At 41.6% G+C, this 16,526-nt stretch overlaps 1 protein-coding gene across 3 annotated transcripts in view; it reads right to left on the reverse strand.

The window, feature by feature from the left end:
- Positions 1 to 16,526, reverse strand: part of SNTB1 (syntrophin beta 1) — a 262,771-nt gene that overhangs the window by 34,637 nt on the left and 211,608 nt on the right. For all 3 annotated transcript variants that reach the window (XM_037803525.1, XM_037803524.1, XM_037803523.1), the window contains one exon: positions 5,180 to 5,319. In XM_037803525.1, the coding sequence (XP_037659453.1) occupies positions 5,180 to 5,319 (140 nt within the window). The remainder of the gene's footprint in view (positions 1 to 5,179; positions 5,320 to 16,526) is intronic.

Genomic DNA, 16,526 nt, shown 5'->3' on the forward strand with positions numbered 1-16,526 from the left:
CTTATGAAGACCCACAGGGAAGAAACACTGAAGTCCTTGCTGCACCACCACAAACACTAGGAAGATGGGAGGCAGCTGGGAATATCCCTGTAAACCAGTGGTTCTCAAAGCATAACTTACACGAGAAACATCTGGAGGACGTGTGACACCAGATTGCTGGGCCCAGCCCCTGAGTTTCTGATGCAGGAGATTTGAAAATTTTCATGTCTAACAAGTTCCCAGGTGGTGCTAAAGCTGCTGGCCTTGGGACCACAATTTCAAGAATCACTGGTCCAAGCCATGGGTGGAAATTCCAGATCTCTGATAACTCTCCCCAGCTCGGTTCTCACTGTTGTGTGGTCTGGGGCAACCGTTTCCTCAGCTGTAAGATGAGTTTGCGGTGGTCACCTGTTGCATGATTAAGTTGTCAGGGGAGCTAAGGAAAGATTTACATGATGCACTCAGCAAATTCCAAGAGTCACTAAACCACTAGGAAGTAAGAGCATGCCCTTGGGAGGCTGAGATAATAGTAGTAAGGTAGACTCAGGAATCAGGATCTCATCTCCATCATTTACTAGCTCTATGGCTGTGGGTGCATTACTTAAACTCTCACTTCCTCAATGTACTTATCTGTGAGACAGGAATAATAAAACTTCCACATCACAGGGCTGTGAGGATTAAATGTGGTTACTTCGTGTTCTACATGCATCTGATGCTTGTTAAAAACACAGACTCTTGAGCCCCAGCCCTGGCCTACTGAGCCAGAATCTTGGGGCAGGGTCCTGAGAACCTGCATCTTGAACGAGCAAAACAGGTGATCCTTAAATTGGGCAAGATTTGCAAACCCTGATAGAATCCACACAAAGCAAGGGCCTTGACCCATGCCCTGCAGATGGCTGATGGTTTATTACCATCCCAGTCTATTTTGCAAATGGCATTACCATGGCCTTCTTGATAATGCCACCCAGAGTGATTAATTGGCACCCTATGATGAAATTTGAAAAGACACAGCTCTTCATATCCCTAAGTAGAAATAAATTGAGCTTTACATTTAAGATGTGTGCACTTTCCTAATTTATAAATTATACCTTAATAAAAGATTAAAAGATTAAAAAAAGAAATAAGAAAAGGACATGGCTTCTCTTTTTTAGAAATATACAAAGACAAATATTGCTATTAGACAGGGTATGTGCCCAAATGCTTATATATGAAAGGACATGGTGCATGTGGCTGTACAGGACACATGAGAAGCAAATGTAAGAGTCACTTCATGAACTTCAAATGTGGTTAGGGTAACAGCCAATGGAATTTCTGTAATGGGAGGATTCGGTTTCCCTCTGACCTCTACTGTGCCTGGGTGATGAGAAGAGCACCTGCTCTCACCGCAGCCTGAGCCCAGCCTCCAGCCTCAGAGAGCCCATGCCACCTACAAGGACAGAATCACTTAAACGGTCAGCAACTCATTCGAACTCCAGCCTGAAGCTACAAAAGGGCTACATCTCCCCAGCGTCATGACCCTGGGAAGGGAGGTGATGATTTTCTTGTTGTTTCTTTGCTTCCCCAAAGCCTTTATCTGAGAGGATCCACAGTGTCCTGGAGAGAAGCTGATCATGACCAATGCCAGCAAACCATGGTGGCTGACGCATAAGCCAAAGAGTCCATTCAATCCTATTTTGCCAAAGCATATGTCCCTGTGGCTTTGAAGACAACGACATTGCACAGAGTGTGTTTGACAGGTGAGTACTGTGAAGGAGGGAGATAAAGCCATTAGTCTGGGTTATTAAGTGCCATTGCTGGGAGGCGGTGGGGGCTAAGGTGGAAACTCCAGTTCTTACATCTCCAGACTGCTAGGGGTAGGCAGCAAGTTTCCTGCTAGCTCAAGGGGATAAAGTTAAAACTAAGAACTACAGCCAGTGCCTTCTTGGAAATACTCTGCCTCACAGGCTGCCAGCAGATCACTGTAATAATTATGGGCCTAATTTGATCGTTGTTCATATGGCTAATATACACATTTACTGACAAATTTTATTTGGCAGTTCAGTGGTCAGGCTGGGCAATTTTGTTGGGGGGGAGGGTGGCCTTGGGAAGAGACAAGTATTATGGCTGCACCTCCTTTATGTTTAGTCTGTGGACACTGATTTTTTCTCTGATGCACCTTCTGATCTAAACAAGCACAGGTATGCACTGAAGGGGTTTCCACTTTCTATTTCCATATTGGATACAAGCCATGGTTTTCAGCTATTCATGGGCCTTGCTCACAGTCCAAACCTGGCATTCCTGTGGCTTGTGAGCCTGTAACAGATACTGTCCATACCCTGTGCAGACCACCCCAGATCCCTTTGACTGTTTCCGTGCAGCCAGCCCCCACATTGGGGTGCTTTGCTATGAAGGGCTCACGCCTCTGGAACCTTTCATCTGAGGACTGCCCCAAGCCACTGAAGTGCCTGTGAGTTGCCATCCTCTGGGCAGCCTTCGTTCTTGACTGATGGCTGTGAGAGTGTGCAGGCCCAGGAACTTTCCTGAGTCAGGACCAACTTTGAGGTGGTAGTTTATGCTCTAGATCAGGGCTATCCAATAGAAACCTCTGCGATGATGGAAATGATCTAGATTGTGCTGCCCAAATGGTAGCCACTAGCCACATGGGATTGTCAAGCACTTGACGTGTGACTAATATGACTCAGGAACTGATTTCTTCATTTTTCTTAAATTTAATGTAAATAGACATATGTGGCTCATGGCTACTATAGTGGGCAGCGCAGCCTGCTGTAGGTCAGGCTGAAACCCAAACTTGGCCTGAAATCACACGCTTCCTTGGCGTCTTCCCCTCCCCTATCCTTCCCATGCTCCAGTCCAGCTTTCTCCTGGGAGCCCTGGCTCAGTAACTCGCTTTCACATCAATCCTTGTCCCAGGTTCTGTTTCTGGAGAACCAGACTATCTTCCCAGGTCTTAATGAGACTTTGAAGTCCCACTGCTGCCTCTGGTTACACGAAGGAAAAGCTGAGGAAAACAATGACTCCTGAGAAGTAATTCACCTCTTACCTGCTGCTGAAATATTTTGTTTCCTCACAGAAATATAGTTCTTTCTTTCCCCTTCCTTCCTCCTTTCCTTCTTTCTTTCCACACTCTCTCTTTTTGAATTGTGGAATCCAGATCACTACAATGCAGTTTGGATTCAGCAGTCGCCCCTTGGACATCTGCTATTTGACACCAGAGGCTAAAGTACCTGCCAGATCACACCCAAGGCTCCTACAGCCTTAGGACGGCAGAGAAAAGACCTCCATGCTCCATCTCAGAGGTAGCATGGTACTGCGGAAAGAGCAGGGGTTTATTATTTAATTTTATTATATTTATTTTTGAATAAGAAATACATTCCCAGGGTTCAAATTCCAAAAGGCACAAAGGGGTTGAATGAAAAGTCTGCCCCACTCCGATGCCTGAGCCCCAGAGTTAACAGGGAGCAGGCGGCAAGTCTAGAGCCAGAACTAAGACTCTGCCTCTGAGAATCTATGTGGCCCGGGGAAAATTTCTTAACTCCCCTGAGCCTCAGGTCTCATTTGAAAAACAGGCACGCTAACACATGTCTTGCAAAATCAATACACGATTGCAGGAGGCAACTTGTGGCAAATACTGGCATTGGTGAACATCTGCCTCCTCTCGCTCCCGAGGGTTACTTTTACTTTCATGTTGTCCAAGACTTACAAAGAAACTCTACCTTATTTTGACTTTTGTAACTGAAAATCATTCCCAGAGGTATAAGTCCAATTTTCCTTCTTGATAATTGGAGTACAGTGACTTTCTTTGGTTTCTGTTTGGGGAATGTCTTTGAATCTGGGATCTGAATATCAGTGTCCATCAATGAGGATCCAGGATGTAAGCTGCAGAAAGTGATGGAGATTTTGCTGAATTTGAATGAATCCAAGGCATAGCCTGAATCTTTGAACATTTTAAGATGCTTGGATTCTGATTATAGAGGTTTTGATTGTAATGCTGTGCTGTACTTTAACAGTCATCATGCCAAACATTTTGAGGCTTGGGAGGCTCAAAAATTAAATGAGTCCTTTATTTTTTTATAGTGATGCATGCCTGGTTCCTGGTACCCATGGACTTCCTCCACCAACCACTGGAGCCATATCACTGTCATCTTCAGGGTCCCCTGCTGTCCTCCAGGATCAACCATGATTGGCAAGAGGGATTTTAAGGAGCCTCAGCTTTATTCACTACTGTCACTCTGATTTTTTTGTGCCACTGGGTCTCATTTCTTCCCTGTGCCTGAACCTTGACTCTAACCTGTTTAGCATCTCAGTTCCTCCAGGACAGGAAACCAACCTTGCTTCTGTCTACCTCTTGCTAAAGACAGATGCACAAAAACCTCCAACCACCATGCTCTGATGGTTGGAACAAATGCCTCCCAGAGTCTGCCCCACATCGTGCAGTAATTCAGTCAACATACATCTGAGGGCCCAATATTGCCAGACATTATTATACCAGGGAGCTTAGCTCCTAGGTAAGGAAACGGAGGCATAGCAGGAATAAAAGCTATATCCACTGTCTTAAAGCACATACAGAAAAAGTTGGCAACAGAAGCCAGGTCTGGGAGTTGTCAGCTACTTGGAGGAAAGACTCAAGTCTGATTTGCTTTTGTGCTGAGCACAGAAACCTTTGAAGGAGGGGACAAAGATATAGCTGCATTAAGACCACAGTTCACATGAATAGTAAATGTGCTTTGCAGGTCCTAAGCATCAGACAGACCCTGGCAATCCGACCTCTATAGGAAGCACCTCACAGTGAGGAAGAACTTGTTACAGGGTTTCTCATGCTAAGCAAGCCTTGGAAAGCACAAGTAGGACACTCCCATGTGCCATTCTTTGGGCCACCAAGTGGAGACCTGAACTCAATGATTCTACTTGGACTTCAAGAGTACCTACACATGTCTAGGACATCTCAAAGGGAATGGCATGGAAATCCAGGAAGATCGGTACACTGGGACCATCTCACCATTGTCTGTGTTGCCTCATGTTTGACCATAAATGACATAAATGATAATTAATCCATCTAGGTAAAAACATGGCTGTCTTCTTGAGGGGCTCTCAGCCCTTGCTGCATCATTGAACAATAACATAATGTGTTGAAATAATTGTAACTGCTTAACATAGTATCAAACTGCAAACAAGTCATACCCAAATATAAGGTCGTGGCTACCTGGTGGCAAGAAGAGGGTACGTGTGAACTGGGCTTAACCAGGCCTCCTTTCTCCGTGGCATGCTGTCATAGATTAAAAGATCCTTCTCAGTCAGCACAACGAGGGCTGGCTTCCACTGCTTCTCGCTTTCTCCTGGCACCTGCAACGGAAAACAGAGAACTGTCAAACAACAGCCTAAGAAAAGGGTGACAGAAAAGAGATGTTGGCATCTCTCCAGTCAGAGGACCTAACAACAGGAGTGTCTTTGCCAAGGTTGCAAAATCAAAATGAAGAGCAAACAATCAATCTTAAGATTCCTGATCCTTGAAAATGTCTATTTCTCAAGGGCCCTGGTATGTACAGTCAGTGCAGCCAAGAAACAGCCCAGCTGCCCAACATCTGTCACTGTTTCTCACCTGCCAGTCAGCGCTGAATTCTTTATTTCATAGTGGGAGGCAAATGTTTGGGTGCATAATTACTCCCAGCTGGTTCTCTGATGGAGTGCATTTGTTTTATAAAATGGTAAGGTTTCAAATCTTTGTAATAGTTATCCACAGCCTCTGAAAATGTACTATTGAGGTAAATGCCTATCTGGACAGGGGTGAGTGAGACATCATAGCTTCTTCCCCTAGTCTCTCTTAGATTGTTTCTTTGAATCATACATGATTTTGAAATTCCTCTTGTTCTTATGAATGCTCAGTTCCTTTCAGTGCGGATAATTTCTTAACTCAAGGGCTGAGATGATCTGGCCAGGATGCAGCAAGATTCAAGCATCAATTGAATGATTGGGCCAGCTGACCTTTAAAGTCCATTCCATCTGCTAATCAACCCTCTTATAACAAGCCCCCACCCACCAAATCTATTCAGAATTAAAGGAAACTAGACACCAGGCTAAAGAAATGATAAAGCTCATTTCTCCTCTCTCTTTTCTTAAGTGCCATTATGAAATGTGTATTGAGATGGCAGCAAGTGTGAGTGGCTTTTGCTTTAAGCTAACACCCACGACCAGTCCGTTAGGAATGAGTGATGCAGGAGGGTGTAAGCATCGAGTTTTGAAGGTTCAATAGAGAGGCTACCTGAACTTAAGTCCCATCTCTACCATTGATTGCCTTGTGACTTTGGGCAAGATATTATTCTCTGTGCTTCACTTTCCTCCCTAATTTAAGGTTAATATCATATTCAGCAGTGGTTAAGAGTGCTTACTCCAGAGCTAGAATGCCTGAACTCAAATCCCAGCTCCATAATTTACTAGCTGCAGAATCTTGGGCAAGTCACTTAATCTCTTTGTTTCTTGATTTCTGTATCTGTAAAATGGGAAAATAGGAGTACCCCCTACCATAGGGTTTCTGTGAGGATTAACTGAGATATTACTTGTCAAGTGCTTGGGCAGCGGAGGGTAAGCTCTTTCTAGGTGCCTGGTAAGCAGCACTGTCCTAGTTTGCTAATGCTGCAGAATGCAAAACACCAGAGACGGATAGGCTTTTATAAAACGGGGGTTTATTTCACTACACAATTACAGTCTTAAGGCCACAAAGCATCCAAGGTAACACCTCAGCAATCGGGTACCTTCACCGGAGGACGGCCAGTGGTGTCCAGAAAACCTCTGTTAGCTAGGAAGGCAGCTGGCGTCTGCTCCAAAGCTCCGGCCTCAAAACGGCTTTCTCCCAGGACGTTCCTTTCTAGCAAGCTTGCTTCTCTTCAAAACATTACTCCCAGCTGCACTCTCTTTCTCCCCCCGAGTCAGCTCATTTATGTAGCTCCACCGATCAAGGCCCACCCCAAATGGGTGGGGCCACACCTCCATGGGAACATCTCATCAAAATTATCTCCCACAGCTGGGTGGGGCACACTCCAAGCAAATCCAACCAGCACCAAAAACTTCTGCCCCACACAAGACCACAAAGATAATGGCATTTGGGGGACACAATACACTCAAACCGGCACAAGCACTTACTTCATAATGCTACAACAAAGATTAAATGAGAGAGCACATGTCAAGTGCTTGGCTTGGTACCTAGCAGGTGGTAAAGCCCTCAGTAAAACATAGGGTGGAAAAATTTTGGCAGACCCACAGATTTTTAAACATGTCAAAAAAGTTATCCTTTGGAAATGGCAACAATTCAAGGTAATGACTTTCCTTGAGAAAAATTATAAGGCAGACCCAGAATATCTCTACTACTGACAATTTCAATACCTTTTCTTCCCATCCTTTCCAAAGCTCTTGTAGGAAGAACTTGCACAGTGATCCCCTTTATTTTTAATGCCTCCCTTCAACAATTCCAAATAAAAACTCCCTTTCCAGAAGGAAGAAATCCCCTGTAAAGCTCTTTTGACTAGAATGTGAACTACTAGCTGGCTTATTCCTCCCTTCGTGCATTTAATGCATTTAGAAGAAACATCTAGCTGTAGCCTATTGCTTTTCTAAGAAGACTTTTTCCAATAGAACAACAGCAGCTTCGAGAGATTAAAATGGATTCTTGGAGAAAGTGATGTAGCAGACCCTACCAGGTGAATCAAATATGGTCTTGAGACATAAAGTATTTGGGGGTTCAGAATAAATTTTCTCCAGTCTCTACATTAGACATAGTAAATTACTTTTCCAGCTCATCAAAAAGGAGAAGCCATAAATGATCCTTCCAAAGTGACTGTCTTTATGACTTCTTACCTAGTCAGATCTGATCCATTAACTATGGCCAGAATCAGTCATTTAAATGTGAACATGACGAAGCATCATTCTTCAGAAACCATATTAAGTTTTCAAAATAAACCTCAACAGAAAATACCAACAGTAAAATGTGGAGCTCTCTACCGGTGGTATCACAAACTCACGCACATGTCAAGCAGTATATGTAGTATGAATAATTCCAAATCCCTAAAACATTTTGGGGGTTATTAAAGAGCCCAGTGTAGTGTGGCTGTGTTAACTCTCCTGTGGCTATATTTGCGGTGGGTATTTTCCACCATTCCTGTGTGCAGAGCTTGTCATTTTATGTGTATGCTTGAAGTAGAAGTCTGCCCATAAGGACAACTGATTCTCCAAGAAGAAAAATTTCAGGTTGAAGAACAGGGTTTTTATAACCATACCTTGTACTTCATGAGCCTCACATTGCAAAGCCATTCAAGAACAATGAGACAATGTATATAAAGTACTTCTGGCATGACAGGCACTCAAAAATGCTAAACTTCCTCCCTCATACATCTCAAGTACTCTCTCTTCTCAGAGAGGGCTCAGGAAGGGAGACTTTGTAAGAGCAGAGTGAAAAAAAGCTCACAAAGGAAGAAAGGCAATCACAACTCTTGTTTAGGAGATCATGGTTATCTCTACACCTTTTTAAATTAAGTCTGTGCACCTCAGTTTGCTGGGTATTTAGAACAAAGGACAAGATAGCAAGGTAGTAATAATTAACATTTATCAACTTCCAAATGCTTTACAAACATTAGATAATTAATTCCTTCACCACCTTTCAGGAAGGCAGATAAAGGTCATCTCCACTCTACCCAAAGAAGGAGAGGAAGAGTTAAATGGCGGCCACTGGGAACACAGAGAAAGAGCTCTGCAAGGCCCACTCACATTCCCAGTTCTCTTCTTGTCTTCCTGGATCAGCCCAAGACCCAGCAATCGGGAGTTAGGACGCCTATACCTGAGCAAAGAAGACTGGAGAGGAGGAGGCAAAGGAGGAAAGGAGAGAAGGATAGAAAAAATATTCAGAACAGGCTTCTTTGGGGGCCTCAAATTCAGAGAACTAATTTCCCTCCTCTCACACAAACCCCAAGTTGTTTGACCCCCAGAACACAAACTGAATTCAGGAGCGGTGTAGGATGGGAAGCAGGCTGAGTGATCATCCTGTTCAGTGGATGTTAAGACGATAATGAAAAACTGTTATAGAAATCAGGGTGAAAAATATGGAACACCAGTGATCTGACTGTGGGACACCTGGAGAAGGTAATCAGAAGGTGGGATCATTTTCATATGCCGGCTTTGCCACCAAACAACAGCTGCAGTACCCACTCTTAAGTCTGCCCAAAGTCTGAAACTGTTTCAATGTTTATATTAGCCAAATAAAGCCCCAAATGTCAGGGTCATAATTGGAAGTTTCATTAGGGTCAAAGTATAAGCAGGCAAGGTGGAGACTCTGGGCTTGGGTTGTAGATAAATCACCAGACAATGCACCTTACTGTTAACACTATGATTGAAGACAGATAGTGGGATTCTGTGTAAGTCTCAGTCTCCTCAACACTAAAATGCAATAATAATGCCCACCCCACTAAGAATACTTTGGAGGATCCAAGAGAACACTTACATGAAAGTTTTTGTTGACTTAGAGCATTATTCAAGTTTAAAGTATAACTATTATTGTTTTTATTATTGCCAGCAATCAAGAGACAGAGGAAGTATCAATCTCTCTTAAAAATGAGATGCAATCATGAAATGATGTGACTGAGACTTTGAGTCATACTTTAAAAGAAGAAAGAATGGATTGGCAGGGAGAGAGAAAATTCTTATGGTGGAATCTGTAATGTCTTCCAAGGACTCTTCTTCTAGAAACTGTACCCTATTTCCCAGTCTGTATTGTTGCAATGAGGACAGCATGATTTTCTGATCTGAAGTAAAAGACACACCATTATCCTTAGTAAACTCATTGTTTTGGACAGATCGTTCAACATCTTATTGAACCCAGTTTCTTTCATTAAACATATGCCAGCAATATATGATCACCATAATAGCTTTTTATCAACTCCATCCAATTTCAACAAATTGTTGAAAACATGACCTGATCGTAATAATTTTAAATTTCCCTAGTCTTGAACTACATTTTGGAAATGCTGAGAATGGGACTGTCCAAATACAACATGTTCCACTGGCTCACAAAGGCCCATGATTGCCACTCTACTACTAGAATGACTATCTAACACCTACTGATTGCCTATGTCGTGTCGGTACTCTGCTAAGAATTTAAGGGCACAATCTCATACAACCCTTACAGAAGCCTTAGCAAGTAGGCACTGCTATTTTTATTCCCATTTTACTGATGTAGAAACTGAAGCAGAAAGAAGTTAAGTAGTGTGCTCAAGATCATGCATCCAGAAAGTGATGAAGTCAGGATTTCAATCCAGGAATATGAGAAAGGCTCTCCACAGTCTAGGACTGAGAATCACAGCAATTGAAAAATTGTCACTGACCCAAATCATATCCAGGAATTTATCTTACAATAACCAATGAAGATGTGCACAAAAATAGAGCTACAAGGATGTTCACCTCGGCATTGGTTTATAGTAGTGAGAAATTGAAACAACCTAAATATACAACAGTAGAAAGATGGTTGAATAAATTTTAAGATATTCATATATTTGAACAGTAAAAATATAGTCTTCAAAAATAGCAGAACACATTCTTCTCAAGTACCCATGGCACATTTACCAAGTTAAACCATATTCTGGGCCATGAAACAAGTTTCAACAAATTTAAATGGACTTGTCATACAAAGTATGTTCTCTAACCAAAATGGAACTAAATTTAAAATCAGTAACAGAAAGATCTATGGAAAATCCCCAAATATTTGAAAACTAAATAATGCACTTTCAAATAACCAGTGAGTCAATGAAGAAATCAAATGGGAAATTAGAGAGTATTTAGAACTGAATGAAAATGAGAACACAACATATTAAAATTTGTGAGGTGCCGCTAAAGCAGTACTAAGGGCAAATTTATAGCACTTAATATTAGATTAAAAAAAAATAAAGGTATTAAATCAAGGACCACAGCTTCTACCTTAAGAAACTAGAAACAGAAAAGCATATTAAAACCAAAATAAGCAGAAGACAGAAAATAATAAAAGATCAGTGCCGAAATCAATAATAAAAAAGGCAGTGGGGAAAGACCAGTGAAACCAAAATCTGCTTCAATAAAATTAGTAAACATCTAGCCAGACTGATGATGAAAGACAGAAGATGCAAATAATGAATATCAGAAATGAGGGGTCATTACTATAGAGTCCACAGGTACTAAAGTATGATAAGGAATATAGGAAGAATTTTATGCCAATACATTTGACAACTTTGATGAAATAGACAAATTCCTTGAAAGACACAGACTATCAAATCTTACTCAAGAAGAACTAGATAACCAGAAGAGTCCTACCATTAATAAACAAATCAAATTTTTAGTTAAAAACCTTCCCACAAAAAATACCTCAGGGCCAGAAGACTTCATGAGGAGTTTTGCCAAACACTTAAGGAAGCAATAATACCAATTCTATACAAAACCTTTCAGAAAATTGAAGAGGAAGGAATAATTCCCAACGTATTCTGGAGGCCAGCCTTACACCAATACCAAAACAAGACAAAGACATTACAAGAAAAGAAAACTACAGACCTATAGCCATAAACATAGATCTGAAAATTCTAAACAAAATTTTAACAAATTGAGTCCAATAATATATTAAAAGAATAATACATCATGACTGAGTAGGGTTTTTCCCCAGATTGCAGGGTTGGTTTACCATTTGAAAATCAATCAATGTAATTCATCATATAAACAAATTAAAAATGAAAAAAGCATCTGGATAAAATCCAACATCCATTCCTGATAAAAACTTTCAACAAACAAGAATAGAAGGGAACTTCCTCCATCTGATAAAGCACATCTATGAAAAACCTACTGCTGACACCATACCTAATGGTAAAAGACTGAATGCTTTTCCAATCAGATTAGAAACAAGACAAGGATGTCCATTCTCCCCACTTCTATTCAGAACTGCACTGGAGGTTCTAGCCAGTTCAATCATAACAGAAAAAGAAATAAAAGTCCCCTAGATTAGAAGGGACAAAATAAAAGTGTATTTATTTGCAGACAACATGAACATCTATGTAGACACACATTAAAAGATGTGCGACATCATCAGTCATTAGTGAATTTCAAATTAAAACCCACAAAACAATACTATAGCTTTATTAGAATGACTGAAATTAAAAAGACTGACCATACTAAGAATATGGAGCAACTGTAAATAATATACACTTCTGGTGGTAATGAAAAATGGCACAACACTTTGGAAAACAGTTTTGCAGTTTTATAAAAAGTTAAACATACACATACCAATTGATCCAGCCATTCCACTTCTAGCTAACAACCAAAGAGAAATGAAAATATATGGCCATACAAAAGCTTGTATATGAATGTTCTCAGTTGCTTTGCATGTAATACCTCCAGACTGGAACAACCCAAATGCCCATCAACAGGAGAACGTATAAACAAATTGTATACATACATACAATGGAATAATACTAACAAGACCAAAAAAAAGGAAAGAACTATTGATACACACAACACAGATGATTCTCAAAATAATTCTGTAGTGTGAAAACAGCCAGACAAAAATATACATACCATTTAATTCCATTTACATAAAATTTTAGAAAATGCAAACTGACTTATATAACAGAAAACAGAAGCGCAACTGCCTGGGAAAGAAAAAATAAATATATTGTTGTTTGCAAAGCCAGCTTCCAAAGAAGTAATACAGCATGATAGCTACTTTTGTAAAACATACACAGAAGTTCTCCCATACAGTGAAATTTTGGGTGATTTTTGTCTTGCTATTTTGCTATAAATTATTAATTTTTAAGCCATGAACAGAATTTACCTATGTAATTTTCTTAATGTTATAAAAATCTTTTTTAAAGAAACGCATGGTTCCTCTTGGGATGAGTAAGACGGGAAGAGAAGAGATGAAAGAGAACCTGGTTTCTCGCTCTTTAAACTAGAAAGGTCATCATAGTCAGGACTATGAAAATTCCTGGACCCCACAGCATCCTGTCCTCAGACCATCCTCCTGAGGGGTAAGGACAGAAAATTAACCATAAGAAAATGGCCAGCAACCATTATATTTTCAGTCAATTTTCCAGATTTCTTTTTTCCCTTTGAACAGTTGCAGACACGGAGTAGATTTTTTGAAAGTTATCTTATTTACTGAGGATACAGAAGGTCAGATGCTAATATACTCTAACGGAGGCCTTTGATGGCTCAATTGAAAGTTATGCCCTGGTACCCAGAATTTCATAATGAAGCCAACCTTAGGGCAGGTCACGCCTATGCAAGGAGATAAGTGCACAGGCAGCGTTTTAAGTACCCCTTGTCAGGCAGCATCACCTAAAGACGAGGTGAGGATCTGGTCTCCGTGACAGCGGTCTTTCTTTCGCAGGCTTTGCCACATTTGGTGACTGCTGATGGGACAGCACTTCAAAATGACCGCATTCCGAGACACAGTCCAATGAGTGATTCCAAGGGCTCTTAGGTTAAAAAGGCTGTTGGATTCTATCTGGGTTACTCTGTATTTCTGTTTTACTGAGACAGCAGGGAAAGCATAATCAGGTTAAACTAAAGATTGGAAGAACCAGACCCGTCTGCTGAGCAGCCCGTGCCTCTTTCAATTTAGGATGGTCTTCCCCTCCACTCCCTTCCCTTCCTTTTGAAAAGTAGAAGGATGGTCCTGTTGAAGCACCTTCCCACCAGGAGGAGGCGCTCCCCCTCTCTTTCTGCCCCTTTGTTCCCCACAGTCTAATTAACTTCCCCTCCAAGGAAAGAGGATTATTAATCTGGTTGTTCAGTCAGAGGAACCGTTACGGGGCCTCTTTTTCATAGCGGGCACCATCATGTTTGTCGATGGCGGGGTCTGCGGTCCCCACCCTATCATTTCAAACTCCTATATCCATATGGGGTAGGACATACACAATGGGCTGGCCCCAGGGGCAGCCTGGCCATTTTGGTCCATACAGTCATTCGTTGCAGAGAATTTTTTTTTCTTTAAACCACTGAAGGACTTTTTATTGCAAAGGAAAGAAAGATTCCTAGGGTAAAAGGGGTGGGGGCAGTTCAGAGGAGCAGGGTGCTGGGTCCAAATGAGGCACAGGTCATGCCTTCCTAATGCACGAGTGACCATTAGGAAACAGTCCTAATCTCTGCACTGGGGACAGGTCTGTCACCATTCAGTAAGCCATGCTCCAAGGCCTTAAGCTCCAGGGTGGGGACAAGACGGAGAGGTGAGGCGAGGGCAAGAGGCAGGCAGAGGGCGTCCAAGACAGGGCCACGTCTTTGGGGCAGAAGTAGGGGTCCTCAACTTCTCTTTCAGATCCAGGACACGGCACAGCAGGTGGAAGTAACACTAGGACCATGTTCTATGGTAATAATACATCATTTATCAGAGTGTGGCACTAGGGCATATCAGGCATTTGCTTAGCTATTAATACGTATTTGTTTTTGGAGTTCCTCATCAGTCCATGCTTCCCCTCTGGCTCTTGGTTGGAAACCGCAGAAGGGAGAAGGGGTGAGTAGTTACCTGACCAAAATCCTACTCTGAACCCTCACCTCTCAGCATTCTGGGAGAAATCCTGGCCATGGACTTGGGACCCAGCCTGGATTCTGTGATGTCCTTCCCTGGTCATCTCACTTTGAGTAACTCTGCCCGCTTTCCCCTGCCTACATTAGTTTCCACTAGACTGCTCATTCTCCCTCTGTCTCCCTGGAGAAAGTCTGCTGGCTCCATGACCACCAGAGTGTTTTCAGCTCCCAGGCCCAGCTTTCTGGACCTAGACCTGCCCCCCACATAGGTCCTTTCTCTGATGAATAAGCCTCAGCTCCTAAAACAGTATCACACCAAATACCCAGTTTAGAGTAAAAATATTTATCTGTGACCCATCCTTCCATGCCCTGGCCCAACTGGTCTTCCCCTGGAGATGGCCACTTCCTTTGGAAAGCTTCAAAACACCAACTGCTTGAAATGGAGACCTGTTGTTGGTATGAAAATGAATTTCTCAGAGGGCTTAATAACGGTTGGCTTGTTTAAACCTGAAAACATTTCCTTTTAATCTCGTTTACATGTTTGCTCAGCTCATCCTTTTCTGAGGAGAGTCCAAAACTAAATTTCAACTCCATGCCATGCTCGAATTATACCATATCATAATGGATTAAGGTCAGAATTGTTTAGGACTTGCTGCTATAACTTTGGGTCTTTTAAAAATACTGCTAAGTTAGAAGAGGCAGTTAAGAGATAAAAGTTTAGACAGAACTCGACATATTAGATTTTGAGTCATTTAAATCTGGTGTTTTAAAAATATACATGGCAGGAAAAGAATTCTCTTTATCAAAGGTAAGGTTAGGCTAGGGGGGAGTAAACAAGTATTGATATCCTAATCTGAGATGCGCACGAGGCTATATTTTATCCCTCACAACCTTCTCAAACAACCTTGCGAGGTATTTATTATAGAAAAGAAGAAACTGTAGTTCGGAGATGTTATGTACCAGCCAAAGTGATAAAACCACTTACATGCCTTCTTAACTTCAAAGCACGTGCTATTTCCAGAACACAAAGCTGCCTCCCATAAGAAAGGAAAAGGGTGATGATGTGGGAAAATGAGGACAAATGTAGGAGGGGAAACAGCTGGGAGCACAGCTGGGATGGCGACCACTGGCTGTGCACAAATGTGCAGCACGCATGCTTCCCCTGGGTTTCCTTTTCTTTCTGCTCTTCTTTCCCACCTCCTGGCACAAGGGACTTCATCCAGTTCAGACATCCACAATTTGGTCTGAGTTCTTAATTTCCCCTCTTTGTAATCAAAGCTCTTTATTCCCAAAGTCTTGCATCTAATTGAAGTATTTCAAGACCAAGGTGTAAATGATTCATAACCCTTAATAGTTGTTCCACTAAAGGATATTTCTATTTATAATGAGTGGCAGGGACAGAATTAGTCTCTTATGCTGATTCTTCACTGCACAATTGAAAGCCTAGTAAATGAAACTTAATTTGTTCCCTAAAGGAGGTGAAACACCCCATCATGCTATACATTTAATTAGCATGTTATTATTATTTTAGCAAACCCTTTTCTTTTCTCTTGGTGCTCACTCCAGCACAAATATTTGCAAATTCTAAGAAAGTGAAAGTCAACTTAATACCCTGTGCAGTTTTAGGTCAAATATATATTATATGTTTAGCAACATTCAACAGATGAGTACAGTAGGCTGTGAAATAGCATTTGGATCTTTGTAACCATCAAATTTTTCTAAGTATGTTCTTCTAAACCACTAGGTGGTTAAGTGGTTCTCTACTCTTGCAGCTCGTGGCTTAGAAAACACGGAATACATGCTTGCAGAAATGTAACAATGACTATATTAACCACTGAATCTTCTGAAAACGTAGTCACAAATTCAGATCACTACAGAGGAGCATGTGTAAGAATAAAAACAACCTACACTCCACTTATGGGATAGTCTCTTCAGCATTAGCCTATTATTAACCTATTATTACCAGGAACAACTGTGGCCACATGGAAGAATTGCTGCTAGATCTTCCCGTTTTTTAAGAGAAGCCAAAA

This window comes from Choloepus didactylus, chromosome 14 (assembly GCF_015220235.1).
Source record: "Choloepus didactylus isolate mChoDid1 chromosome 14, mChoDid1.pri, whole genome shotgun sequence".
Taxonomy (NCBI): domain Eukaryota; kingdom Metazoa; phylum Chordata; class Mammalia; order Pilosa; family Megalonychidae; genus Choloepus; species Choloepus didactylus.